Genomic DNA, 25,932 nt, shown 5'->3' with positions numbered 1-25,932 from the left:
AAAGCATCCAGGAAAGCCAGGCGGGGAATGGACCAAGTCCGCAGGTTGGGTGGACGACTGCTTACCGCTTGTTTCCTCTCTTCCAGGTGGAGCCCTGGTAGAGGGGGCGGCATGTCGAGCCCCGCAGGCCCGACATTCAGCAGGGTGTGTGTGTGGCTCCAGGACCCCTCAGCCCAGCCACAGCCGCTCCAACAGGCTCGCCCAGAACACCCGCAGACTCCCGGCCGTCTCCGGCAGCCATGTCTGCGTCAGGCGTCCCCCCCTCCACCTCCGGATGCTATGCCTGCGCACAGGAGGCCTGCAGGCGCCAGGACAAAGCCCTGACTGGCTCCGCATGCCGCACCTGCACAGGAGAGACCTGCGCGTGATGGGGCAGGCTCCTGGCCATTTCCGGCGGCCGTGCCAGCGTGGGGAGGCCTTGCTGAGGGACCCAACTCTGTGCCTGCGCACGAGAGGCCTGCAGGCACCAGGACAAGGCCCCGACCGGCTTCGCATGCCATGCCTGTGCAGGAGAGACCTGCGCGTGACGGGACAGGCTCCTGGCCGTTTTTGGCGGCCGTGCCGGTGCGGGGAGGCCTTGCCAAGGGGGAATCCAACACGCAGCTGCTGTTCCGGGCTTCCCTCATTGTGCGGTGAAAGGACTACACTTCTGACTGCGGGGGGGGGGGTTGTTTATGGAACTGCCTGGTTGGGGAGCTGGGGCGGCTCCGATGGGCGGAGGGGTCCCGGGGCCTGGGGACCGTGAAGAGAACAGTCCCAGGTGGAAGAGGACCAGAGGTGGTGGGGCCTGGGGGTCTGGTGTGGGGGTTTCCGGGGCTACATACCTGCATGTGGGGCACGGAAGAAGGGCGGAAGCCAAAAGGCCCTGGAGGGGAGGGGTAGCTCATTTATGGGGAGGTGGGCGGATGCCGGTTTGTTGGGAGGGCGTGGTGTTTTGTGCCGGATGGCTTTAAATAGCGTCGGATGCGGAAAGCACCCAACGCTGACTTTGTTCCCACTTCCGATTGTTTGTGCAAGAGAATAAACGTGTCCTTTGTGGGTTGTCTACCTTTCCAGCTGTGGTTTTTCCTGCTGTTCGCGGACGGATATTTTGACAGATTGTCTATGTATCTCTGTGTGTGATTGTATGTATCTCTGTGTGTGTGTGGTTCCGTGTATGTATGTATCTCTGGGTGTTTGTGTGGTTTAAAACAGCGTTTCCCAACCTTAGGAACTTGAAGATGCGTGGACTTCAACTCCCAGAATTCCCCTGGCTGGGGAATTCTGGGAGTTGAAGTCCACGCATCTTCAAGTTCCTAAGGTTGGGAAACGCTGGTTTAAAAGGCTCCCCACCAGCCTCGGGGTCGGACTTCCCCCAGGCGCCCCCCCCCCGTGGGAAAGAAGCCCCCGCTCTCTCCCAGCGGGGGGGGCGGGCCGAGCGCTCTCGGTCGGGGGTCCCGCCGCCCCCCCTGGGTCCTGGGCCAAAGGGGGGGGGGTCTCCCAGCCCGTCCCCCGCCCGGAGCCCCTCCCGCACCCCGCAAGGCAGGACTAACGGGGGGGGCAGCCCAAGCAGGCAGCCCGCCGGCGTCGGAGGAGCTCTTGCCGCAGCCCCGGCCCCCTCGGCGGTCAGAGGCGGGCCAGCAACTCGCTCCAGCTGCGCTTCGCCGCGGGCCTGGGGCAGAGAGGGGGGGGTCTCCCAGCCCGGAGCCCCTCCCGCAGTCCGGCCTCTGCCCGAGGGGCGGGGCTGCGGGCAGCGCAGAGGCTCCTCCCCTCCGCCGGAGAAGCCCCGCCCCCGCGCTCCGCTCTCCAAGGCCGCCTCCGCCGCCCCGCGTGACTCCGGCCGGCGCTGACGGGCACAGCTGGCGGCGGCGGCGCTGCTGCCGGAGGACCGGAGCTCCCGCGGCGCGGGCCAGGCAAGGCTGCGCAGCCGGCGGGCGAGAGGGCGTGGCGGGGCCGGGGCGCCGGCGGGCGGGCTGTGGTCTCGGGGGGGGGGCTGCGCGGCGGGGGTCGCTTTGACCCCCTCCCCAGCACTCTCGGGGTGCCAGGCGCCGTCTGGCCTGGAAGGTCTCCTGCCTTGGGCGGAGGAGGGGGCTGGACTAGCGTTTCCCAACCTTAGGAACTTGAAGATGCGCGGACTTCAACTCCCAGAATTCCCCAGCCAGCATAGCTGGCTGGGGAATTCTGGGAGTTGAAGTCCACGCATCTTCAAGTTCCTAAGGTTGGGAAACGCAGTTCTAGAGCAGGGTTTCTCCTCCTTGACCGCTTTAAGATGGGTGGACTTCAACTCCCAGAAGTCCACCCACCTTAAAGTGACCAAGGTGGAACGGGACCTAGAAGACAGACTCCTAAGGCTGGAGGGACCTCCGAGGTCTTCTAGTCCAACCCCTCCCTGCTCGAGGCAGGAGACCTTATATCAGAGACCTTATACCAGAGGACCCATCTTAAGGCGGTCAAGGAGGAGAAACCCTGCTCTAGAACTACGTTTCCCAACCTTAGGAACTTGAAGATGCGTGGACTTCAACTCCCAGAATTCCCCAGCCAGTCCACGCATCTTCAAGTTCCTAAGGTTGGGAAACGCTGGACTAGACGACCTCCGGGGTCCCTTCCAGCCCTAAGTCCGGCAGAGCCCGCCCGCAGCGTCGCGGGTGCAGCCGGCTCTTCTTCCCCATCGCCAGCCCGGTGCCCTCCGGAGGTGGGGGGCTCGGGGTCCCCCGGGGCAACTGGCAGGAGCGGCGGCTTGGCGGAAGGCTTCGGAGTGGGGGGGGGCTTCTGGAGGTGGGGGGGGAGTGCCGGGCTCTCTGCGAAAGTGGGTGGGGGGCATCCCAGGGGCTTCCTGCTGGGCTTTTGGGGGGAAGGGGTGGGGAGGGTGGTGAATTCCCAGCTAGAGAGAGCCTTTGTCGAAGCGGTGGGGATTCAGAGCAGCCTGCACTGTTAGTCCTCGATTTACAACAGTTACATTGGCAGACCCTTCAAAGTTACAACAGCGCTGGGGAAAAAAATGACTTACGACGACCGCTTTTCACACTTACGACCGTTGCGGCATCAAAATTTGGATGCTTGGCAACTGACTTGTATTTACGACGGTTGCAGTGCCCTGGGGACACTTGACCGGCTTTTCCAAACTTCTGACCAGCCAAGTCAAGGGGGAAGCCGGACTCGCTTAACAACCGTGTCGCTAACTTAACCTTCGCAGTGGTTCACTTAACAACTGTGGTAAGAAAGGTCGTAAAATGAGGCAAAACTAACAACTGTCTTGCTTAGCAACAGAAACGTTGGGCTCAGTTGTTGTAAGTCGAGGACTACCTTTAGTGCCGAGACGTCATGGGTCATACATATGGATGACCTTTGGAGGGCTCAGGGTGAGGGTGATGTGTCTATCCTGGCCCTTCTGGATCTCAGCGGCTTTTGAGGTCAACCACGCTGGACCGGCTCTTGGGATTCAGAGTGGGGGGGGCTGTTTTGCATTGGTTCTCCTGCTTTCTCTGTGGCTGGTATCAGTGTGTGTGTGTGGGGGGCTCTATTAAGTGGGGGGGGGGCTCAGGGCCCTGATCTCTCTCTCTTCCTATGTATCATGTTGTGATGACCCAGGGCACAGCACAGAGGCAATGCAGTCAGATGGCAATTCAGACAGCTCTTCTGTTGCTCCCAATTTCCCCCAAATGGTCCCACATTTGCCAGCAAGCATCCTACAAAAGATCTCTCTCTCTCTCTCCCTCCCCCCTCCCTCCCTCTCTCTCTCTCTCTCACACACACACACACACCCCTCTACACCCCTTCAGCCGACTCTGGCTGAAAGCAGGTTCAAATACAGGCTGATTAGCATAAGGAAGTTGTTAGCTGCGAAGTCGGGTCCAACCCATCGCAACCCTATATGGACAACGTTCCTCCCCGCAGCGGCTCCTTAAATCTCAGTCTCCAGGTGTGCCTCGTGGAGCCTGCCTGGTTGTTCCCTCCTCCTCCTCCTGTCCCAATCCTGAAGGGCCCTGGCCTGCCTCGGCCTGCTCTTCCCCGCCTTCCTCTGAAGCCACAGACCCCTCTCCCTCCGCCTCCTCCGTGGGGTCCCCTTCCAGCTCATTTCCCTCCGCAGATTCAGACATGACACATGTATACGAAGGTGGCAGGACGGGTCATCCACCAGCCTGGGCTTTGTGGGATCATCATTGTGCTCCATTCTTGCAAGATGGAGTGGCTGGGGGTTTTGCCCCCCCCCCTGGGTCAAGAGAGTTGACACCCCTGACTCTGGATGGGGTAACGCTCCCCATACAGGTCTGGCACACCATTTGGGGGGAGGGGGGTTTCCTCTTGGACTTACGGCTCCTGGGGCAAGTGACCTCTGTGACCCCTTTGCGCAGATCCATCCTACGCACCAGTGGGTGCCTGCTCCTGGACTGGGAGGACTGGTTTATGGTCATCCACGCCTTGGTCACCTCCTGTCTAGATGACTGTGATACTCTCTTCATGGGGCTGCCCTTGAAAACCATGCAGAAATTTCATCTGGTCCAAAATGTAGCGGCCCATGCAGTTTGGGGTTCACTGTGGTTCACCCAAAGCAACGCCACTGCTAGAGGAGCTGCATAGGCTTCCTGTCTCTGTCTGGCTGCAATTCAGGGTGCTAGTCCTCACTTTAAAGCACTGCGTGGCACAGGGCCCAGGCCACGAGCAGGATGGTTCCCTGTCCCCTCCTCGCCTTGTGGTCCAGTGCTAAGCTTACTTCTTATCCTGGTGCCTGAAGCAGCTGTGCTTTCCACAAAATAGTAGAATGCAGAGTTGGTAGGGACCTTGGAGGTCTTCTAGTCCAACCCCCTGGTCAGGCAGGAAAATCCCACACCGTTTCCGAGGAATGGTTGTCCAGCCTCTTCTTAAAAACGTCCAGTGATGGAGCGCCCACAACTTCTGGGGGCAAGTCAGTTGACCCACTGATTAATTGTTCTGGAATTTTCCTTCTTTGCCCCCCTGTTGTTCTTCTTGTTTTCCTTGGTCACCTTCCTGTTAGTTGCAAAGAGTTCTTGGTGCTTGTTTGTAACCTCATCTTTCTTTCTTTTTTTTAAAAAAAACCCCATTTCTGGATCTTTGCCCTGCAGCTTTCCCAGTTCCCGGCTGGCTCCAGCTCCTGAAATATCCTTTTATTGTCTTTATTGCTGTGTTTCCTCGGCGTTTGCCGTATTTTTCCTGAGTCTTCTGTTCTTTTGCAGCCTGGGACCGAGCGCAGGGTCTGCGAAGATCTTGAAGAGTCACCCTCGGGCTGAAGACCCTTTTGGGGACGGCTGCGTCCCGAGCGCTGATCTCCCGATTGGAGAGCAGTGGGGCATAAACGGCGGGCTGGACCCTTGGCGCCCCACTCAAGCTGAGGCTTCGGCGGTGACCTCGTGGCTTGGACAGACTTCCTGCTGACCTGGCCTGGCCGGCACCCCTTCTGGCCGACCATGTCACCCTTGCCTCCGTCCTGGCTCCTCACCCTGTGCCCGCTGCTGATGCTGGCCTCCCTGGAGGCAGCCTATCAGCCACCCAACGTCGTCCTGATTTTTGCGGACGACCTGGGCTTCGGAGACCTGGCCAGCTACGGGCACCCCACCTCTGCCACCCCCAACCTGGACAGGATGGCTGCCGAGGGCCTGCGCTTCACGGACTTCTACAGCAGCAGCTCCGTCTGCAGCCCGTCCAGGTAGAGCGTCCCCTCCTGTTCTTCCGAGGGCCACCCGAGAAGAGTCCGCCCCCCCCTCCGTTCTCGGGAGGGTTCGCGGGGGAGGCTCTGGGCCTTGGAGGCCCGGCGGAAGAGCAACGCGGCCAAGCGCTGGAGCTGAGGCGGCCTCAGCCTTGCCGTGCGGAGAGCTTCTGGCCTTTGCGTCCCTGAGGAGGACGCTGGCGACTGGACCGGCCCCTCTACAAGTAGCCCTTGAGTTAACAGCCGCGATCGAGCCCAAAGTTTCTGCTGCTAAGCGAGACGGTTGCCAAGTGAATTTTGCCCCCCCCCGTTTAAGCCCCCCCGTTTAAGTGAATGACTAGTCCTACGCTCGCCGAGTGAGTGGCTGGCCCCGTTGGCTTTCCTGGTCAGAAGGTCGCACGAGGGGGGGGGGGGGTCACGTGATCCCCATGGGATGCTGCGGCCGCCGTAAATAGGGGTCAGTCGCCAAGCGGCTGAATTTTGATCATGTGACCCTGGGGATGGCTGCAGCTGTCGTAAGTGTGAAAAATGGTCATAAGTCACTTTTTCCAGTGCCCTTGTAACCTTGGAACGGTCGCTAAATGAATAGTTGTGAGTCGAGGAATCTGTATCTGGTTTTCCATTCATGTTTTCTCTCCTCTCTTCTCTCTCTCTCCCTCTCTCCCCCTCCCTCCCTCTTTCTCTCTCTCTTCCTCTCTCTCTTCCTCTCTCTTTCTCTCTCCCTCTCCCCCTCCCTCCCTCTCCCTCCCTTTCTCTCTCTTCCTCTATCTCTCTCTTTCTCTCTCTCTTCTTCCCTCTCTCTCTCTCCCTCTCTCCCCGTCCCTCCCTCTCCCTCCCTCTTCCTCTCTTTCTCTCTTTCTCTCTTTCTTCCTCTCTCTCTTCCTCTCTCTCTCTCCCTCTCCCCCTCCCTCCCTCTCCCTCCCTTTCTCTCTCTTTCTCTCTCTCTTCCTCTCCCTCTCCCTCTCTCCCCCTCCCTCCCTCCCTCTCCCTCCCTCTTCCTCTCTCTCTTCCTCTCTCTCTTCTTCCCTCTCTCTCTCTCTTTCTCTCTCTCTCTCTGCGCGCAGGGCAGCCCTCCTGACGGGGCGCTACCAGACCCGTTCCGGTATCTATCCGAGTGTCTTTTATCCCGCCTCGCAGGGAGGCCTCCCGCTGGCCGAGGTGACGGTGGCCGAATTGCTGAAGGAGCGCGGCTACACCACGGCCCTGGTTGGCAAGTGGCATCTGGGCCTGGGTCCCAAGGGCATGTTCCTGCCCACCAACCAAGGCTTTGACCACTTCTTGGGGATACCCTACTCGCACGACCAGGTGAGGAGCTGCAGAGGTGGCGCGGCGGGGATTGCGGGCTCCCTGGGACTCTCGTTCCACTTGGATCCCCTTGGGTTTCCCTGTGGACGTTTCATGACCCAGCTAGGGAACGTCATCAGTGCTAGGAGGGAATTGGGTTTGTAGAGTGGAGGGAGGAGGAGGAGGAGGAGGAGGACTGTGGGGTCCTTGGTGCTCGCTAAGCTGGGTGGTTTTCTTGCGGACGTTTCATGAGCCAGCTAGGTAATGTCATCAGTGCTAGAAGGGAATTGGGTTTGTAGAGTGGAGGGAGGAGGAGGAGGAGGAGGAGGAGGAGGAGGAGGAGGAGGAGGAGGAGGAGGAGGAAGGACTGTGGGGCCCTTGGTGCTCGCTAAGCTGGGTGGTTTTCTTGCGGACGTTTCATGACCCAGCTAGGGAACGTCATCAGTGCTAGAAGGGAGGGAGGGGTTATATATGAGTGTATACATGTGTGTGTTTCACCCTCTCAGAGTTGTTGGAAGCGTTCTTGGTGGTTTCTTGATTAGGTTGCTGTTTTCTGTCTGAGTTGGAAATCCCTCGAATGCAGTATAAACAGAAAGCAAAGCCCTCTTTCTTCAGAGGAAAGACAGCTGAGAAAATATCTACAGACCCCTCACATCCCGGACAGGATCAGTACAGCTTCCCCCTCAAGACCCCACTGCAGGGCATTGCCTGCCAAAACAGCTGGGCACAAGGACAGTTTCTTCCTCCCTGCCGTCACTCTGCTGAATCCCCAACTCCTTCCTCACTGCTTCTGTCCAGAGATGTTTACCCGTACGGTAGCCTGATTTATGGTCTTTGATTTATCCCTTTGCTGTTTGTACCTACCCCGAGAGCTTTCGCACCAGAGACAGGTTGCTTGTGTTTCCCATCACACTTGGCCAATAAAGAATATTCCAGTTTTTGCCCTGATGAAGTTACCTAGATGGGCAATGAAACATCTGCAGGAAGACCACCACGCTCAGACCCCAGACTCTGAGTCAGCTTGGAAACATGTGAATTTCCTCCAGATTTTAAAAGCTAGAAAAAACACTTCAATCATCTGGAGAAAATAGAAGGAGATGAAGGGAATTTAGGAGGAATGTATGGATGTAATAATACTAATACTAATACTAATACTAATATAATAATAATAATAATAATAATAATAATAATAATAATAATAATAATAATAATAATAATAAGTTGGAAGGGACCTTGGAGGTCATCTAGTCCAACCCCCTGCTAAGGCAGGAAACCTTATACCATTTCAGACAAATGGCTGTCCAGTCTCTTCTTAAAAACCTCCAGTGTTGGAGCATTCACCACTTCTGGAGGCAGGTGGTTCCACTGGTTAATTGTTCCAACTGTCAGGAAGTTTCTCCTTAGTTCTAGGTTGCTTCTCTCCTTGATTAGTTTCCATCCGTTGCTTCTTGTCCTGCCGTCAGGCGCTTTGGAGAATAGCTTGACTCCCTCTTCTTTGGGGCAGCCCCTGAGATATTGGAAGGCTGCTATCATGTCATCCCTGGTCCTTCTCTTCATTAAACTACTAGACATACCCAATTCCAGCAACCGTTCCCTATATGTTGTAGCCTCCATTCCCCCAATCATCTTTGTTGTTCTTCTCTGTACTCTTTCTAGAGTCTCGACATCTTTTTTACATCGTATTGACCAAAACTGGATGCAGTATTCCAAGTGTGGCCTTACCAAGGCCTTGTAAAGTGGTATTAGTACTTCATGTGTGTATGTGTGTGTTCCTCAGCTGCTGATGGCAGCAACAAAGTCAAGGTTGGCAACTTTTAGATTTTCAACTCCCAGAATTCCCCAGCTGGAATGCCGGGATTTGAAGTCCACACCTCTTAAACTCACAAGGAAAAGTCCAGGAGTCACAAGAGAGCCAAGGTTGCCTAACCCTGCCGCTTTAGACTTAGGTTTACAAATAATGACTGGGTTAAACAGCTGCTTGTGGTGTCTGCTATATGTGATCCCACCCAAAGATGCCGTCATGGTCCCTCTTTTAATTGGCCTTAAGACGGCTGTGTTTGTGTGTGTTTGTGTATTTATGTGAGGTCCAAGCAACCAGGGGAACTCTTAAACATTGGCAGCAAGCAACTCTTTTTTTGAAAGTATTTTTTCCTTTGAAAACATTTTGCTTCTCACTTAAGGAGTCTCAAAGCTGCTTTTTCAAAAGGCAAGTAGACAGTTTTTTTGTGGAAGAAGTAGAAGAAGAAGAAGAAGAAGGAGGAGGAGGAGGAGGAGGAGGAGGAGGAGGAGGAGGAGGAGGAGGAGGAGGAGGAGGAGAAGAAGAGCAACAACAACAACCACAGCACTTCTTTAACCATTATTATGTTATTCAATGGACTCCAGAAGATGGCCGAGGACAGGAAGGCCTGGAGGAACGTTGTCCAGGGGGTTGCGATGGACACGACTTTGCAACTAACAAGAAAAGATCACAATACAAAACCCGGAAGATAAAAAAGGCAGTTTCTGTTTCACTTTCTACAAATAAATCACAGCAACAGAAGGTTAACAGAGGGCCTTGAACTTTAACTTGCTCTGGTTTAACCTGTTAACTATTTTTTTCTTCTTCAGGTGTACAATATATGACAAGTCGGTTGGGTTGCAAATGGATGCAAAAGTTTATAAACCTTGGACTTTCTTTGCAAAGAGTTGTTATGGTTGCAATCTTATTTCTCAGTGTTCAACGAAGGGGGGGGATATTGTGTGTTTTTGTTTCTTTGTCCTTTTAATTCACATTTTTAAAATGTTCTTGTCTACCAGAATCTTCCCAGACTGCTTGCCTTCCCTGGGAACCACCGAGCAAGGGGTTGGACTAGAAGACCTCCAAGGACCCTTCCAACTCTGTTACTCCGTGTCATTCTTGCAGGGCCCCTGCCAGAACTTAACCTGCTTCCCGCCCCACACTCCGTGCTTCGGGGCCTGCGACCAAGGGGTGGTCCCCGTCCCCCTGTTCCTGAACCAGAGCATCCTGGAGCAGCCCATATACTTCCCCCGCCTGGAGGGCCAGTACAATAAGTTTGCGCGCGAGTTCATCCTGGACGCCGCTCGGCGCAAGCAGCCCTTCCTCCTCTATTACGCCTCTCACGTGAGTCTTGAGGGACGGGACTGGGGTCCACGTGGGAATGGGGGGCTGAGAGCAGGGAGGTTGGGGTGGGGTAAGCATCAGCCCATTTTATGCAGGCAGCCTTTGGCTTACGACCGCAAAATTTCTGCTGCTAAGCGAGGCAGTAGTTAGGTGAATTCCCCCGGCCCCATTTGTAAGACCTTCCTCGGCTCGTTTGTTAAGCGGATCACTGAAGTTGTTCAGTTGCTAACACGGTTGTGAATGTAGTGAATCCGGCTTCCCCACGGACTTTGCCTGGCAGAAGGTCAACAAAAGGGGAACCACGTGACACACACCCCCCGGACACTACGGTGGTCCTAAATAGGAGTCGGTGGCCAAGTGTAACTGAATTTCAACCAGGTGACTCCGGGGGATTCTGCTACGGTCGTAAGGGTGAAAGACGGCCCTAAGACGCTTTTTTCAGTGCCGTGGCAGCTTCGGTCACTAAGTGAGCAGTCGTACGTAGTCTCCCATTTATCTGGAGGGGCCGATTGAAAGCTTGGGGGCCTTTGGCCTCAGGTGTCCTGTGGAGGCTGCCTTGCTCTTGAGGGCGACGCTGCTTCCCTGTCTCCGCTGCTTCCACCCCCCCTCCAGCCACCCCCCCGTTCTTTGTATATTTTAGCTCCCACCCCCCTAATCATCTTTCTTGCTATTCTCTGCATTAATTAATTCAATTCAATTCAATTCCTATAGCTGCCCATCTCAGCCAACGACCTGGGCGGCTTACAGCGTTGGTGTTTGTGTCTGTTTCCCCTCTCCGCAGCATACCCATTATCCCCAGTTTGGGAGCCAAAACTACACGGGTCGGTCCCTGAGGGGGCCTTACGGCGATGCCCTCCTGGAGTTTGACGGGTCGGTGGGCTTCCTGTTGCAGGCTCTGCAGGATGCTGGCGTCCACAGAAATACCCTGGTCTTTTTCACCTCTGACAACGGGTGAGTGTGTGCAACTGGGCCAGTCTTTGGGTCAGGAACGGTCAGTTTGCGTCAGTTTAGCATTGAGGGTCGGAGAAGGCCAGGCAGCCCTTTGTGACCATCGGCAATGGATCCTGGTGCCCTGGAAGTAACTCGGCTTTAGTTTGGGTGGGTTCTCATAGTACCAGAAAATCCACTTTAACAGAACATCATGGCTGTGTCCTACACGTGCTTTCCCAAAGCCCACCTGGATTTCCTTGGGAGTTTTTTTCCCTTGAAACTCTTTTGCTTCTCATCCAAGAAGCTTCATTAGTTCTGGAGAAGTTCTTCCGTGTTCTTCAGAACTGAAGAAGCTTCTTGGATGAGAAGCGAAACCTTTTCAAGGAAGAAAACCCCCAAGGAAGTCGAGTTGGCATTTGGCAAACTTCAGAAACAAGACTAGACAAAACATTTTTAAAGGAATTGTGCATTTAAGAAAAAAAGGTATGCATCCACTAGTTGGATGTGATAGTTGTATTACAACAGTAATAGTTCTCCGCCCCCCCACTCCTTGCAAAACAGGCCCAGAATTTATAGCCATAGGAGCAGTCGAACAAATTTTCCCTGGTCAGGGATTAAAACAAAAACTGTTTACAAATTGCTTACTGTTCAAAACCTGCCTGGCTGGTTCCAGGATATTTCCTAAAAGGTCATTTCTCATTTCTTGACAGCCCAGAGACGATGCGTGGCTCCCGAGGGGGCAGTGCTGGCTTGCTCAAATGTGGGAAGGGGACGACCTATGAAGGGGGCATGAGGGAGCCGGCGGTGGCTTACTGGCCAGGTCGCATTGCGCCAGGTGAGGCAGTGGGAGGGAGGGTCTTCGGCTTGTCATGGGGCAGGGTCAGAGCGGGTGTTCCTTCGATAACAACCTGGTCGACCGCTTTCTCTTGGCGCCAGGGGTGACCCATGAACTGGCCAGTACCTTGGACATCCTTCCCACTGTGGCCGCTCTGGCTGGGGTGCCTCTCCCCAACGTCACGCTGGATGGATATGACTTCAGCCCCTTCCTCCTGGGGAAAGGGAAGGTAGGCTTCCGGGGGGGGGGGGTGGGCTGGTGGGAGCGAGGGACTCGCTTTGCCCGCCCTGGGAAAGTCTCCCCATCATTCAGGCCCCGTTGGTCCCAAAGGTGCTTTTCCCAAGAGGCAACTCGACTGTCTTCGGGTGGTTGTTCCCCCCCCCCCTTGAAAACATTTCGCTTCTCATCCGAGAAGCTTCTTCAGTTCTTCTTGACTGTTTTCATGATCCGACTAGGTAACGTCAATGCTAGAAGGGAGGAGGATTTGGGAGAAGGAGGTGGGGTCCCTGGTGCTTCCTGAGCTGGATGTTTTGTTGCAGGCGTTTCATGACCCAACTAGGGAGCATCATCCATTCTAGAAGAGAGTGAGTTTGTGGAGAGGAAGAGGAGGAGGAGGACGACTCTGGGGTCTCTGGTGCTTTCTGAACTTGGCTGTTTACTTGCAGACGTTTCATGACCCAGCTAGGTAAGCTCATCAGGGCTAGGATGATGTTGTGCTCTCTGATTCTTCCGACAGAGCCCCCGTCAGACCATGTTCTTCTACCCGACGGCTCCTGACGAATTGTATGGGGTTTTTGCTGTCCGCTACGGCAAGTACAAGGCCCACTTCTTCACCAAAGGTGAGCCCTTTATTTATTTATTAAATTTATATGCTGGCCCTCTCACCGTCAAGAGACTCTGGGCGGCTTACGACCTCCTAAAAACAGACATAGAAAACATTATAGCTGATGGATGACAGAAAGAAAAATATAGATAGATAGATAGATAGATAGATAGATAGATAGATAGATAGATAGATAATGGATGGATAGATAATGGATGGATGGAGAGAGAGAGAGAGAGAGACAGAGACAGAGAGATAAATAGATAGATAGATAGATAGATAGATAGATAGATAGATAGATAGATAGATAGATAGATAGTGGATGGATAGATAATGGATGGATGGATAGATAGATAGATAGATAGATAGATAGATAGATAGATAGATAGATAATGGATGGATGGATAGATAGACAGACAGACAGATAGATATGATAGATGATATAGTTGAGATAATGAGATAGATACAGATAGATGATAGAGAGAGAGAGAGACAGACAGACAGAGAGAGACGGATAGATAGATAGATGGATAGATGGATAGGTAGATAGATTCTCTCTCTCTCTCTCTCTCTCTCTCTCTCTCTCCCTCCCTCCCTCCCTCCCTCCCTCCGTCTCTCTCTCTCTCTCTCTCTCCCTACCACCCATCCTACCACAAAGGAACTCTGGGTGATTTACAGTGTTAGAAAGATAAACCTAGATGGAGGCCCAGGGGCAATGAAACAGCCAATGCCCAGCTGGGCCCCCCCGTCTCTCTTTGGACCCCCAGGATCCTTCAACAGCGCCGCGACCCCCGACCGGGACTGCAGTGGCTTCACCTATCTCACCTCCCGGGAGCCCCCCCAGCTCTTTGACCTCGAGATGGACCCTGAGGAGAACTACAACCTCGTGCAGGCCGGCGCTCAGAAGCCGGAGATCCTGAAGGTCCTTAAGGAGGCCCGCCTGCTGAAAGCCGCCTTTGACGAGAGCATGACCTTTGGGCAGAGCCAGATGGCCTTGGGCAAGGACCCCTCGCTCCAGCCTTGCTGCTCCCCCCAGTGCAGCCCCAAGCCCTCCTGCTGCCGCTGCGCCTCCTAGCCCCCCCCTCACATGCCCCGTCGCCTGCAACCCACCTCTGGCTCTTGCGCCCGTGGACAGAACAGCGGGTTCGTTTCCATTTTAACACATTCCCAAGGAGTTTCTGCAATTGTGTTTTTAATCAGGGAAAAAAAGAGTCTCATCTTGCTTTCATCAAGAATGAAGATAATGTGCCGTTCTTCCCTGGGGTTGGAGGCTGAAGGGAACTGGAAGTTAATGGATCTGAAGAGGAAGCTGGTACACAGGGCATGGAATAATAGAGCTGGAAGGGGCCTTGGAGGTCTTCTAGTCCAACCCACTGCTGAAGCAGGAGAGCCTAAGCCATGTCAGAAAGACAGCTGTCCAGTCTCCTTTGGAAAGCCTCCATTGATGGAGCACCCACAACTTCTGAAGGCAACTTCTGTTCCACTGGTTGATTGTCCTCACTGTTAGGAAGTTCCTCCTTAATTCCAGGTTGCTTCTCTCCTTGATGAGTTTCCATCCCTTATTGCTCATCTTGCCTTTCGGAGCTCTGGAAAATAGGTTGAACCCCTCGTCTTTGTAGCTGAGGGGGTCAAAGGTAGGTCCCCAGCATGCCCTGGGACCACGTTGGATGAGATGACATTGGCCAGGCCAGAAGGCAGTGCTAAAGCCCAGCCTCGACTGCAGATCACTATGTGCGTACCAGTCCTTCTCTCACCACGAGCGGGCCTGGTCTTCCCACCTTAAAATCGTAGAATTATAAGGCTGGAAGGGAGATTCCTTCAAGGTCTTCTAGTCTAGTCCACCCCCCTGCATAACGCAGGAGTCCTTATCCCATCCTGGACCAAAGGATGTTCAGTCTCTCCTTGAAAGCACCCACAACTCCGGGAAGCAAGTTGTTCCATGAATTGCTCTCACACTCTGGAACTTCCTCCTTAGTTCCAGTTGGATCCCACCTAGAGCAGAATAATAACTTCATTGTCACTTTGAATGTACACCAATCGGCGTACATTAAAAATGAAATTTCATTGCATTCAGCTCTCAGGGTCACCACCTCCGGCATACACTACCTAAATAATGACAAAAATAATAAATACAGACTTGTGCATATATTATACCAGCGGTCCCCAACCCCCGGTCCATGGACTAGTACCGGGCTGCGGCATGCCAGCAACCGGTCTGCGCAAACAAGCCAAGCCCCATCCGTGGGATGCAGGCAGCACACAAAACCACACACTCTCTGGTCCGTGAAAAAACCTTTCTCCACGGAACCGGTGATCCCTGGTGCCCCAAGAGGTTGGGGATCTCTGTATTATATGACACAGAGAGACAACACAGTCTAGTTTGGGTTTGCCTGGCAGTAAAACCTTTGGAAATCGACCCACAAGCTTGGAGAACAAGCTTCCAGTCTCCACTTTCTCCCTCTTTTCTTAATTCAGTGCTCAGGAAGGGCTCCCCAAAACTTCAAAGGCTATTTCTAACAGAAGCAGTTCTGAAAAGATGCCCGGCCTGGATCTGGGACTTCTTTCTTCAAAGGCGGGAGAAATGCTAATTGTTTAATTTGAAGTTTGATTTTAATGTGCAAGTCTTTTTAATGCTGATACTGTGGACCACTTGAGTGTGGATATTGTACTGTGGACATTGACAAGAAGTCCTGGGTGATTTTTCTGCATTTGGAAAATAAATTCTGATTTCTTAAAAATGGTTCCTGGCTGAGTTACGGTTGCCAGTCCAAAACTATTTTATTTTATTATTACAACTGTATTACAGTAATACTGTTTTAGGTAGTAGTCCTCGACTCACAACCACGATTGAGCTTTTAATCGTCGGCTCACAACCACGATTGAGCTTTTAGTTGACTCACAACCACAGTTGAGTTTGTTGTAGTCCTCGACTTACAACCACAGTTGAGGCTTTTAGTCCTCGACTTAAACTGGGTCCCAAATTTCTGTCAATAAAGAAGAGGCTTGTTAAGTGAGTTTTGCCCCATATTATGACGTCTCAGTTAAGGGAATCCCTGCCATTGTTAAGTTAGAAACAGGGCGGTTAAGCCTTCCAAAGCAGACTGCTTTAGGCATAGGTGGCAGTCCTCTAGTTACGACCCTAATGGCACCCAAGCTTTGTGTTGCCAAGTGAAATATTCATTTAGTGAGTTTTGCCCCATTTTACAACGTTTCTTGCCACCGTTAATTGGTGCAGTTAAGCGAGTGACATGATTGTTAAGCGAATCCAGCTCCCCCCCCCCCCGTTTGACTTTGCTTGTCGCCAAAGGGGATCACGTGACTCCCGCAGGACACCATCGTAAATAAGAATCAGCTGCCAAGCATCACGCGACGGTGGGGATGCTGCAAGGGTTGCAAGTGTGAAAAACAGTGAATATAAACATACAAACCCTTGCAGAGGATGTTCAGGCCTCCAGAGGCTCCGTTGCAATGGGTTTCAAACATGGCACCTTTAAGAGGGCTGGACTTCCCCAGTCAGCCTCGCTCTATTGTGTAGACATTCCACACCAGCTTTGCCATGACCACTGGCTGCCTTCTCAGGAGTTCTTTGGACCCCCGTTAGCCAGTACTGTGTGAATCCAAGACAGGGTTGACCTCACTCGAGGAACTCCTCCACACCGAAGGCCACCAGTCTGGGTCAGGGGTGGCTGAGTGACCCTACCCTTCCGGCCAGACCCCGTCTCCTAGCAACTCGGAAGGAGAACCCGCTGATGTCGGCGTCTCAGTGCTGTGGCACCACTTGGACAATGGGGAGGAGAGGCCAGGAGCCGTAGCTGGGCATGGAGACGCAGCCAGGGCTGCTTCTGCCAATCGTGGTCTTGCTGCAGTTGTGGGGGACCCAGGGCTACAATCCAGAAAGTGAGTAAGGTCTGGAGGAGGAGGAGGACTGTGTGGTCCCTGGTGCTCTCTGAGCTGGATTGTTTTCTTGTGGATGTTTCATGACCCAAACTAGGTAACATCATCAGTGCTAGAAGGAATGAGGCTTGCAGAGAGGAGGAGGAGGAGGAGGGGAGGAGAATAGAATTATGTTATTGTGTAACTCACAACAAATTTAAGTGCTGTCCACAGTGCCCCACATAGGGTGTCCCTGTTGAGGCCCACACATTGCTGACTGCCCAGTAGGGTCCTGTTTGAAGCCCACCTGGGACTCCTCAATATCCTTGGGACACAGGGCATTGCCCAGTTGTGGGAACTGGGGAGAGCCAAAGAGAACCCATCGAAGGCTGATCCCCTGATCCAATCCTAAAAGCACCAAACACGACAGTTTTGTTCCCACATTGTCTCGGTGGCTAGAGCAGTCACGTTGATCATTTTAAGGTTCCCTTAAATACAGCTCAGGTTAATTATTTTATTAAGTTTGGTTGTTACCTAAGAGTTTTAATTCCTGGTATGGAGCTCAGGTTTGCTAACTCTAGCAGCCGCACCCTCTGTGGGCAATGAATCGCCTCCCCACAACATGCCTCTCCTTTACAAATTTCTGGAGCAGTGATGGGGGTGATGCAAGGAACGGCCCTGTCAATATATCCTTCCTCACAAATCTTTGAGGAATTATATTGTACTAAATCACAATAAATGAATAATCTACCCAGAGTTCTTGGATACCAGATGGGAGGCAAATAAATTTCCTAATAAAATCACAATAATAAATTTTGCAAGTTCCCATAATAAGCACAAAACCCACAGGAAACAGAAGTAAGATATAAACATACGAATATATCCAGAGGCAGGTACAGAAGCGCGATGGACAGCCTGCTCTGCCTCTGTCTTCAAAGAGATGAAGATGCTTGAATGTCCTGGAAATGGAGTAGAGCTGAAAAGAATCCCCAGAGAGCACCAGATGTGGGTTAGGAAAATTTTCAGTGGCTCAGCCAGAAATCAGCCATTGGAGAAGGCGTAGGAAGCCTGCATTCCTAATCTCTGTGCTCTGAGTCATTCCAGAAGCCCCTGAAGATCTGGGCCACAAACACCAACGGATGTCCGAATGCTACTAAGAGCCCGTCTCGTTTCTAAGGCGGGTCAGACGTTCGTAGCCCAACAACTGCATCTGCCGATGATTCCCAGCGGTCCTAGCCAGCTTGGCCAATGAAAGGAATGCTGGGAACTATAGTCCGACATTGACTGGGGTACCAGATGACTCTAAACGTACAAAACACCAAGCAGAGGTGAAACTGAGTGACCTGTGACAGCCATTCCCATTAAAGGACCCCTGTCAGAAATCGCTGGACGGTGTCAAAGCTGCTTTGGCCACCGCCCCTCCTACTTCACAGCCAATCAAATGTCCCCACGAGAGTCGGCCAAGAGGGACACCAGCACAGCCATCTCCTGCTTATGCTGTGCAAGACTATTGCCTCTGATCCCGGAGGTCATCCAGAACCTCAATTGACTTAGTGCTCCAAAAGTCCATCTAACCCCCTTTCAAAGTTCCAGCTGACCGGTTAACCAGATATATACATAGGTGTGCACACACACACACACACACATGAACACACACACGCCATGTGATATTTTCTTCTTGAGATGATCATTGCAGGCATTGACAATCTTGCAAACCAAAAGGTGCTGAAATAGCCATTATTATTATTATTATTATTATTATTATTATTATTATTATTATTATTATTATTATTATTATTATTATTATTAAAAATCAAGATCTACAGGAAAGGGTTTAATCAATCCAGGTCCAGGTCACCGTCCTGAGTGGAAACAAGTTTCCTGCAAGGCTCCGTCAGGATGGGAAGCAGACAGATCCAGAAGAAGGTTATGGTGTGGTTGAGGTCAGGCCGGGGAGAGCGAGGTTGATGCACTCTTTCCATATTTGAGGGGCTGCCAAAGGGATCAACCTTCAAAGCAGGAAGCAACAGATGGACACTAACTAAGGAGAGAACCAACACAGAAGTAAAGAGAAACTTCCTAACAGGGAGGACAACCAACCAGTGGAACGGAAGTTGCCTTCAGAAATTGTGGGTGCTCCATAACTGGAGGTTTTTAAGAAGAGACTGGACAGCCATTTGTCCAGAATGGTATAGGGCAGGGGTAGGCAACCTTGGCTCTTTTATGACTCGTGGACTTCAACTCCCAGAATTCCTGAGCCAGCAGCTGGCTCAGGAATTCTGGGAGTTGAAGTCCACGAGTCATAAAAGAGCCAAGGTTGCCTACCCCTGGTATAGGGTCTTCTGCTCTAGCAGAGAGTTGAAGATCCACAAGGTATATTCCAACTCTACTATTCCGTAACTGGAAGGAATGCCAGTTTCTGACCCTGTGTACTCTTTCCGATACTGTTGGGCAGGTGAATCCCCTGATGGTTTGGTGGCTTCTACAAAGATTTCCTCTGGCAGTTCCACACAGCTAGAGTGGGACTGTCTTAGCCCCAATCCGACCCATTTCTCTGTTTCCCCTTCAGCCTGTGGGAAGCGGCCCTTGGCGCCCAAGCATGGCAGAAATGTGCGGATTGTGGGTGGCATCGATGCCATGCCAGGAATGTGGCCGTGGCTTGTCAGCATCCAGATCCCCTCTTCCAATGGACATCGGCACTCGTGTGGGGGATCCCTCCTGGCTGAGCATTGGGTCCTCACCGCCGCTCATTGCTTTAAGACCAAGAAGAGGTATGTACAAAATTGGCATCTGCCGGGTCTCTGTAGCAAAGAGGCTGGTGAGACTGACCCTGGGCAAACACCCAGAGTCGCCAGTTGGGGAGATGGGTGGCATACGGTATAAATTTAATAAATAATATTAATCCATGGAGGCGTCAGCCCTGGGTTTGGAATATGCAATCTTTCTTGGCATGTTCATGGCCTACAATAATCAGCCTTCAGCTGGGTGTCTTCAGAGGATGGGCTAGAAGGAATATGGAGATGACCTTGGGGTAGGAAGAAGCGAGCCATTCAGGGTGGACTTTCAAAAAAATAAATAAATCACACAGTCCAGAAGTGTGGGAAAGAAACTGAAGGTAACCCCAGGCTTTCTAGATTCTCTTAAAGGTAAAGGTAAAGGTTCCCCCGCACACGTGTGCTAGTCGTTTCCGACTCTAGGGGCCGGTGCTCATCTCCGTTTCAAAGCCGAAGAGCCAGCGCTTGTCCGAGGACGTCTCCGTGGTCATGTGGTCGGCATGACTAGACGCCAAAGGCGCACGGAACGCTGTTACATTCCCACCGTAGTGGTCCCTATTTTTCTACTTGCATTTTTACATGCTTTCGAACTGCTAGGTTGGCAGAAGCTGGGACGAGTAACAGGCGCTCACTCTGTTATGCGGCACTCGGGATTCGACCCGCCAAACTGCCGACCTTCTGATCGACAAGCTCAGCGTCCTAACCCACTGAGCCTAAATTAAGGGTGCCATTCCTGAAATCCCTGAAACCTTGACCTGACCTGACTCCCATCAACTTCAAAGACCACCCATGTTTCCCTGGGTTCCATCCGATGCCTAACCAAATCAAAGCGGGGTTATCTACATGGGATTTTTCTTCAGGGTCTCTGGCTGCCTCCATCCTCCCATAAAATTGGGTTCGGAACCCAGAACAGCATCTTTTCTCCCCGGGACACAGCACAGTAGTGATATTTCTTATTTATGGCCCAATCCGCCTTGTCCTCTTCCTTTGCCTTCATCCGGTGAATGACGCTCTCCTTCCTTTGTAGCGTCAGACCCAAATGCAAAGATGGCACAATGAAATCCAACTGAGTCTGTTGGAGAGCCACCACCCTGGTTTGGGAAGAGGGCTTATGTGAGGAATCAGCCCAGACTCACTACATAAACACAAGAGCTTTATGCTCCCTGGAATGCACGAGAGCCCCATCTGGTTGTTCCCAAGGGAAAATGGCCAGTCTGGGGAAGATTCCCGTATTATAGGCAGTGAGCAATAAAGTAGCTAGTTTGAGATTGAAATGTGTGAGACTGATTGGATGTAGTGGATGTAGAAGAAGAAGAAGCAGAGCCAAGGGATGGAGTTAAGTGCCTCATCACCTTAGAATTGTCACATTGCCACAAACAATCTAAGCCCAATACCTCTTAAATTGTGTTCACAGTTTTCTGGCCCCAATTTACTACTGGCCCTTAGCTGACTAGATTCTTAGATATATAAGCTTGAACAATAAATCTCTTCTGAACGGCAAGGTCCCGATCCTTTGCATCCTTTATTTGCTTAGGCCTAATGGACGAATCTCACCACCTTCTAACCTGTTAAATATTCCCTGATAGGTTTCAGGGTGTGGTTACAACCTCTTCCTCCCTTCCCCATCCAGCTCAGGACTGTGCAGTCTCTTGTCTTGGGCCCCATTCTGGAATGTGCTGGGTCCACCCTGGGAAACTGTGGCGTTCCTAAGATTCCCCCCACTCCTTTTCCAGGTCCACCTTCCGTCACAAGCAGATGGTCCACCCGGCCAGGCCTAAAAAAGAGAAGCTGGCAATACTAACCTGGCCACAAGGAATCATGATTAGCAATGAGTGTTACCTAACTTTAGAGAGCACCCTTCTTGACAAGCTGGAATTCGGGGAGAGTTTGGTCTCTCGAGTTCCAGCCGGTCTCCTCCTAACTGTGCTTTGTTTTCTGCAGCTCGTTGCATCTTTGGCGGATCGTGGTGGGCGCCACCGATCTTTCTGAGTTGCCAGACAATGTGCAGATACACACTGTGAGCAAAGTCGTGCTCCATCAAGACTATAATCCTCTCACGGAGGATAATGACATCGCGCTGATAGAGCTGGACAGCCCAGTGGCCTTCAATGACTACGTGCAGCCAGCCTGCTTGCCTCGGGTCACGAGGGACTCCGAGACCAACTTCACCAGTTGCTTTGCCACTGGCTGGGGAATCACTGCTGAAAACAGTAAGAAGATGGATGGAGCTTTGAAAATCCTGCCGGGCAGATATTGCTGAGTTCCTAATTAGCTTTTCTTTTCTGCTGAAGCTTGCAACATTAACTTACTCCACTCCCTTCAGATTTGACAGGACAAGGGTTAACCAAAGGTTATTTTTAATTGCACGCAGGTTATGCTCCCTGCATGTGTGTGCATGTGGGAGGGAGGGAGTGTGTTTCTTCTAGTTAGCTCCTGCAATCTTGAGACGATCTAGAGAAGTTATGAAGTTTTAGCTCATACTGTGAGCTGCCTTCTTCTACTCCCCTCCAATTAAAGGTACAATAGAGCTAGAAGAAGGGATGCGGTGGCTCAGTGGGTTAGGACGCTGAGCCTGTTGATCAGAAGGTCGGCAGTTTGGTGGGTCGAATCCCAAGTGCCGCGTAACAGAGTGAGCGCCTGTTACTCGTCCCAGCTTCTGCCAACCTAGCAGTTCGAAAGCACGTAAAAATGCAAGTAGAAAAATAGGGAGCACTCCGGTGGGAAGGGAACAGCGTTCCGTGTGCCTTTGGCGTCTAGTCATGCCGGCCACATGACCACGGAGACGTCCTCGGACAAGCGCTGGCTCTTCGGCTTTGAAATGGAGATGAGCACCGGCCCCTAGAGTCGGAAACGACTAGCACGCGTGTGCGGGGGAACCTTTACCTTTACCTTTAGAGCTAGAAGGGACCTTGGAGGTCTTCTAGTCCAACCCAAGCAGGAGACCCTATACCAGGCAGGTCAAACTGCCAACCCGCATACTAAAACCACGCCCACCCCATTGCAAAAGTCGCGATAGGTCGCGCAACGTCACATGACGTTGTGAGTTTGACATGCCTGCCCTATACCATTTCAGACAAGTGGCTGTCCAGTCTTTTCTTAAAAGTTTCCAGTGATGAAGCACCCACAACTTCTGAAGGCAATTTCTGTTCCACTGGTTAATTGTCCTCACCGTTAGGAAATTTCTTCCTAGTTCTAGGTTGCTTTTCTCCTTGATAAGTTTCCATCCGTTGTTTCTTCTCCTGCCTTCGGCTGCTTTGGAGAATAGCTTGACTGCCTCTTCTTTGGGGCAACCCCTGAGATATTGGAAGGCTGCTATCATGTCCCCCCTCGTCCTTCTTTTCATTAAACTAGACCTACCCAATTCCAGCAACTGTTCTTCCTATGTTTTAGTCTCCAGGCCTTTAATCATCTTAGTTGCTCTTCTCCGCACTTTTTCCAAAGACTCAGCATCTTTTTTGCAATATGGTGACCAAAACCTGGATGCAGGATTCCAGGTGTGGCCTTACTAAATTTTTATAAAGCATTATTGTTCTTTAGACACTTGTGGAGTTCTTGTTATTAGTTCTTAAATAATCTGGGGCAGGGGTTGTTGGGAAAGGAGGAATTGCGAAGATCCATGACATGGCAGAAGCCAAATTAATCTATTTCCTTTCCTTGGAGGTGTGAAGACCTCTGATGTTTTGCAGGAAGCCAAATTGAATATCTTGGACACCCAGAAGTGCAACAGCAGTCATTGGTATAATGGGGCAATGAGTCCTAACACCTTGTGTGCTGGTTATGAGGAAGGGGGGATTGACACCTGCCAGGTAAGGACCCCCTACTCTTACTCTGCTAGCCTCGGTCTTGCGGTCAGCCCCCGTTTGCTTTCCTTCTTATTTTATGATGAAATGACCCCTTTCCCCACAGTCCTTGAAACGCAAGCCTGCATCTTGTTATCTGCTTCTGCTTCATTAATCAAGGTGTCCCCACTGCAATCAGTTTAAAGGGCAGCCTGAATGCCAGCCTCTGTCGGTGTTTTCTGCTGACACAGGAATACACGATTCAAGCAGAAAAATCGATGTCTTAAATGAGGAAATCTATTTTTAAAGGATTGTAACTTTTTAATTAACTGCACCTTACTCCATTTCCTTTGTCTCTTTAACCAAGTCCAGATTCATAAAAAGGTGACTCAACTGAGTCATTCCTTGTGTGTCCGATCACATTTGGCCAATAATATTCTATTCTATTCTATTCTATTCTATTCTATTCTATTCTATTCTATTCTATTCTATTCTATTCTATTCTATTCTGTTCTGTTCTGTTCTGTTCTGTTCTGTTCTGTTCTGTTCTGTTCTGTTCTATTCTATTCTATTCTATTCTATTCTATTCTATTCTATTCTATTCTATTCTATCACTATTCTCTTCTCTCTCTTCTCTTCTCTTCTCTTCTCTTCTCTTCTCTTCTCTTCTCTTCTCTTCTCTTCTCTTCTCTTCTCTTCTCTTCTCTTCTCTTCTCTTCTCTTCCCTTCCCTTCCCTTCCCTTCCCTTCCATTCCATTCCATTCCATTCCATTCCATTCCATTGTAATTTCTATTCTGTTCTAATCTATTCTTGAAACTGTCTTAGGAAAAGGGGATGATTATTTTGAGAGAGGATAAAGACAGGAAGAAGGACTTTTGTCTGAAATGGTCTAGGGTCTGCTACTCGAGCAGGGGGTTGGACTAGAAGACCTCCAAGGTCCTTCCAGCTCTATTATTCTGTGACAATTCTATGACTTTGCCAGCCTCAATTCTCCTCCATTGTCCATCACTGCTTACTTCTCCTGAAAAATTGCACGGGGTGATTCAGGTCTTACGCACTCCGGAGCTGCTCCTCCAGAGTCCTCTATGCTTCCCCACCCAGGCTCTCCAGCTCGTCCCAGGTAGAAGTGGTTTGTGTGTATAGGTGTGAGCAGGGCTTTTTTTTCTCATACGACGCTCAGAAAGGAGTTCCGGCACCTTTTTTGGATGGAACCTTGCAGTGCTTTTTTTGTAAAAGAAAAAGGTGCCGGAACTCACACATGTCATGCAACCCGTCTTGCCTACCTTTCAAGGTTCCATCCAAAAAAGGTGCCGGAACTCCGTTCTGGGTGTTCTATGAGAAAAAAAGCCCTGGAACCTTGTAGGGCAGGCAAGGCGGGTTGTATGACATGTGTGAGTTCCGGCACCTTTCTCTTTTACATAAAAAAGCACTGGGTGTGAGAAACTAGCCTGGTAGCCTTCAACAGGCAGAGACACCTCCCGAGTCCTAGCGCTTGCCTAGATCACGCGGTTCTGCCACGCTATGCCCATGGTGGTTACGGAAAGCAATAGCAATCTGCTTTAATATGGAGCCAAACGGTAGAGAGTTGAAGTCAACACCCTAATATGAGATCACTGGGTTGCTAGTGTACGTGACAGAGAGTCCTGACAAAAGACTGGCAAAGGATAGTACCAGGATAGAGAAGGGGTGTGAAAAATAATGGATAATTAATTACCAGTTTGGTGTAGGTGAAGGTACTGGGTGAAGGTCCTGAGCTATAAATCAGGAGAGAGATATTCCTCCTCCTCCTCCTCCTCCTCCTCCTCCTCCTCCTCCTCCTCACTTAGGCATGGAAATGAGCTGGGGGATTTTGGGCCAGCCCCTCCCTCTCAGCCTGGCCAACTTGTGAACGAGCATTTGGAGAAGGGCAATGGGGTGTGTGTGTCTTTACAGGAGCACCGTGGATTCCCAGAGACTGCACAGTCCTAAGCTGGACAGGAAGAGGTTTAGGTGGCCACACTCCAGAGTCTCCCATATCTAGTATTTTGGAACTTGTTAGCTTTAGTCTGGCAAGATCCTGCCCATCAGGCTCAATCAAATAAAGCTTTGGATTTCATCGTGTCATCTTTGGGCTTGGCCCGAGACCATCACAGGTTTGCTGTGGCGGGGGGAACATAAGAGTCAGGGAGATTAAGTCTGCTTACCACTGTGAGCTGTACGTAAAAAGGGTGAGATAAAACCACAGCAACAAGAACATTACCTATTCAGGAAATGCCCCCAGCAATATCAGCAATAAGGTGGTCAGCCAGAGGTGGTCTAGGACCAGGTCTTGTGGCCAATCCCGGTTTGCATTCCTTCCTATTTTGTGATGAGGTGACCCTTTCCCCACAGTCCTTGAAATGCAAGCTTGCATCTTGTTACCTGTTTCTGCTTCGTTCATCAGTGTTTCTGCATAACAATCAGTTTAAAGGGCAGTCTGAATCCCAACCTCTTTTTCAGTCCCGTGCAATTTTCTGCTGACGCTGGAACCGCGATTCAAACAGAAAAAAAAAATCAATGATTTAATCAGGAAAATTCACTTTTTAAATAATTATTAATTTTTTTAGACTTGACACAAAGAAAGCTGTTGTTAAAGCAGAAACGTGATGTACTCTGGTGCTTACATGGATTTGAACGGGCCACTTTCCACCGGGTCATTGGTGGTACATGCATAAGCCCGCATGAGTGAATGGAAAAGTTCTCATGCTCAAAGAGAAAACGGTTAACTCTGTGCATAGCTGTCACCCAGCAAATAACATGACAGCAGCATTCCAGTATTTGAGGGGCTGCCCCCAAAAAGAGGGGGTCAACCTATTTTCCAAAGCCCCTGAAGGCAGGACAAGAAGCAACGGA

The 25,932-nt window shown here is 51.3% G+C and overlaps 2 protein-coding genes across 2 annotated transcripts in view; one reads left to right on the top strand and one right to left on the bottom strand.

Annotated features, from left to right (window-relative positions):
* The window catches only part of SHANK3 (SH3 and multiple ankyrin repeat domains 3), a gene marked incomplete at both ends in the record, with an annotated part of 484,200 nt that overhangs the window by 250,376 nt on the left and 207,892 nt on the right, over positions 1-25,932 (bottom strand). The window lies entirely within an intron of this gene.
* On the top strand, positions 1,807-15,463 carry ARSA (arylsulfatase A). The gene is made up of 9 exons (XM_083366122.1): positions 1,807-1,892; positions 5,172-5,641; positions 6,706-6,946; positions 9,828-10,046; positions 10,828-10,997; positions 11,687-11,811; positions 11,913-12,040; positions 12,548-12,650; positions 13,402-15,463. The coding sequence occupies exons 2-9, from the start codon at positions 5,403-5,405 to the stop codon at positions 13,707-13,709; spliced, it is 1,533 nt and encodes a 510-aa protein (XP_083222248.1). The 5' UTR covers positions 1,807-1,892; positions 5,172-5,402; the 3' UTR covers positions 13,710-15,463.

Source organism: Vipera ursinii, assembly GCF_947247035.1.
Source record: "Vipera ursinii genome assembly, chromosome: 6".
Classification (NCBI taxonomy): Eukaryota; Metazoa; Chordata; class Lepidosauria; order Squamata; family Viperidae; genus Vipera; species Vipera ursinii.
This window is presented reverse-complemented; position numbering and strand designations above follow the sequence as displayed.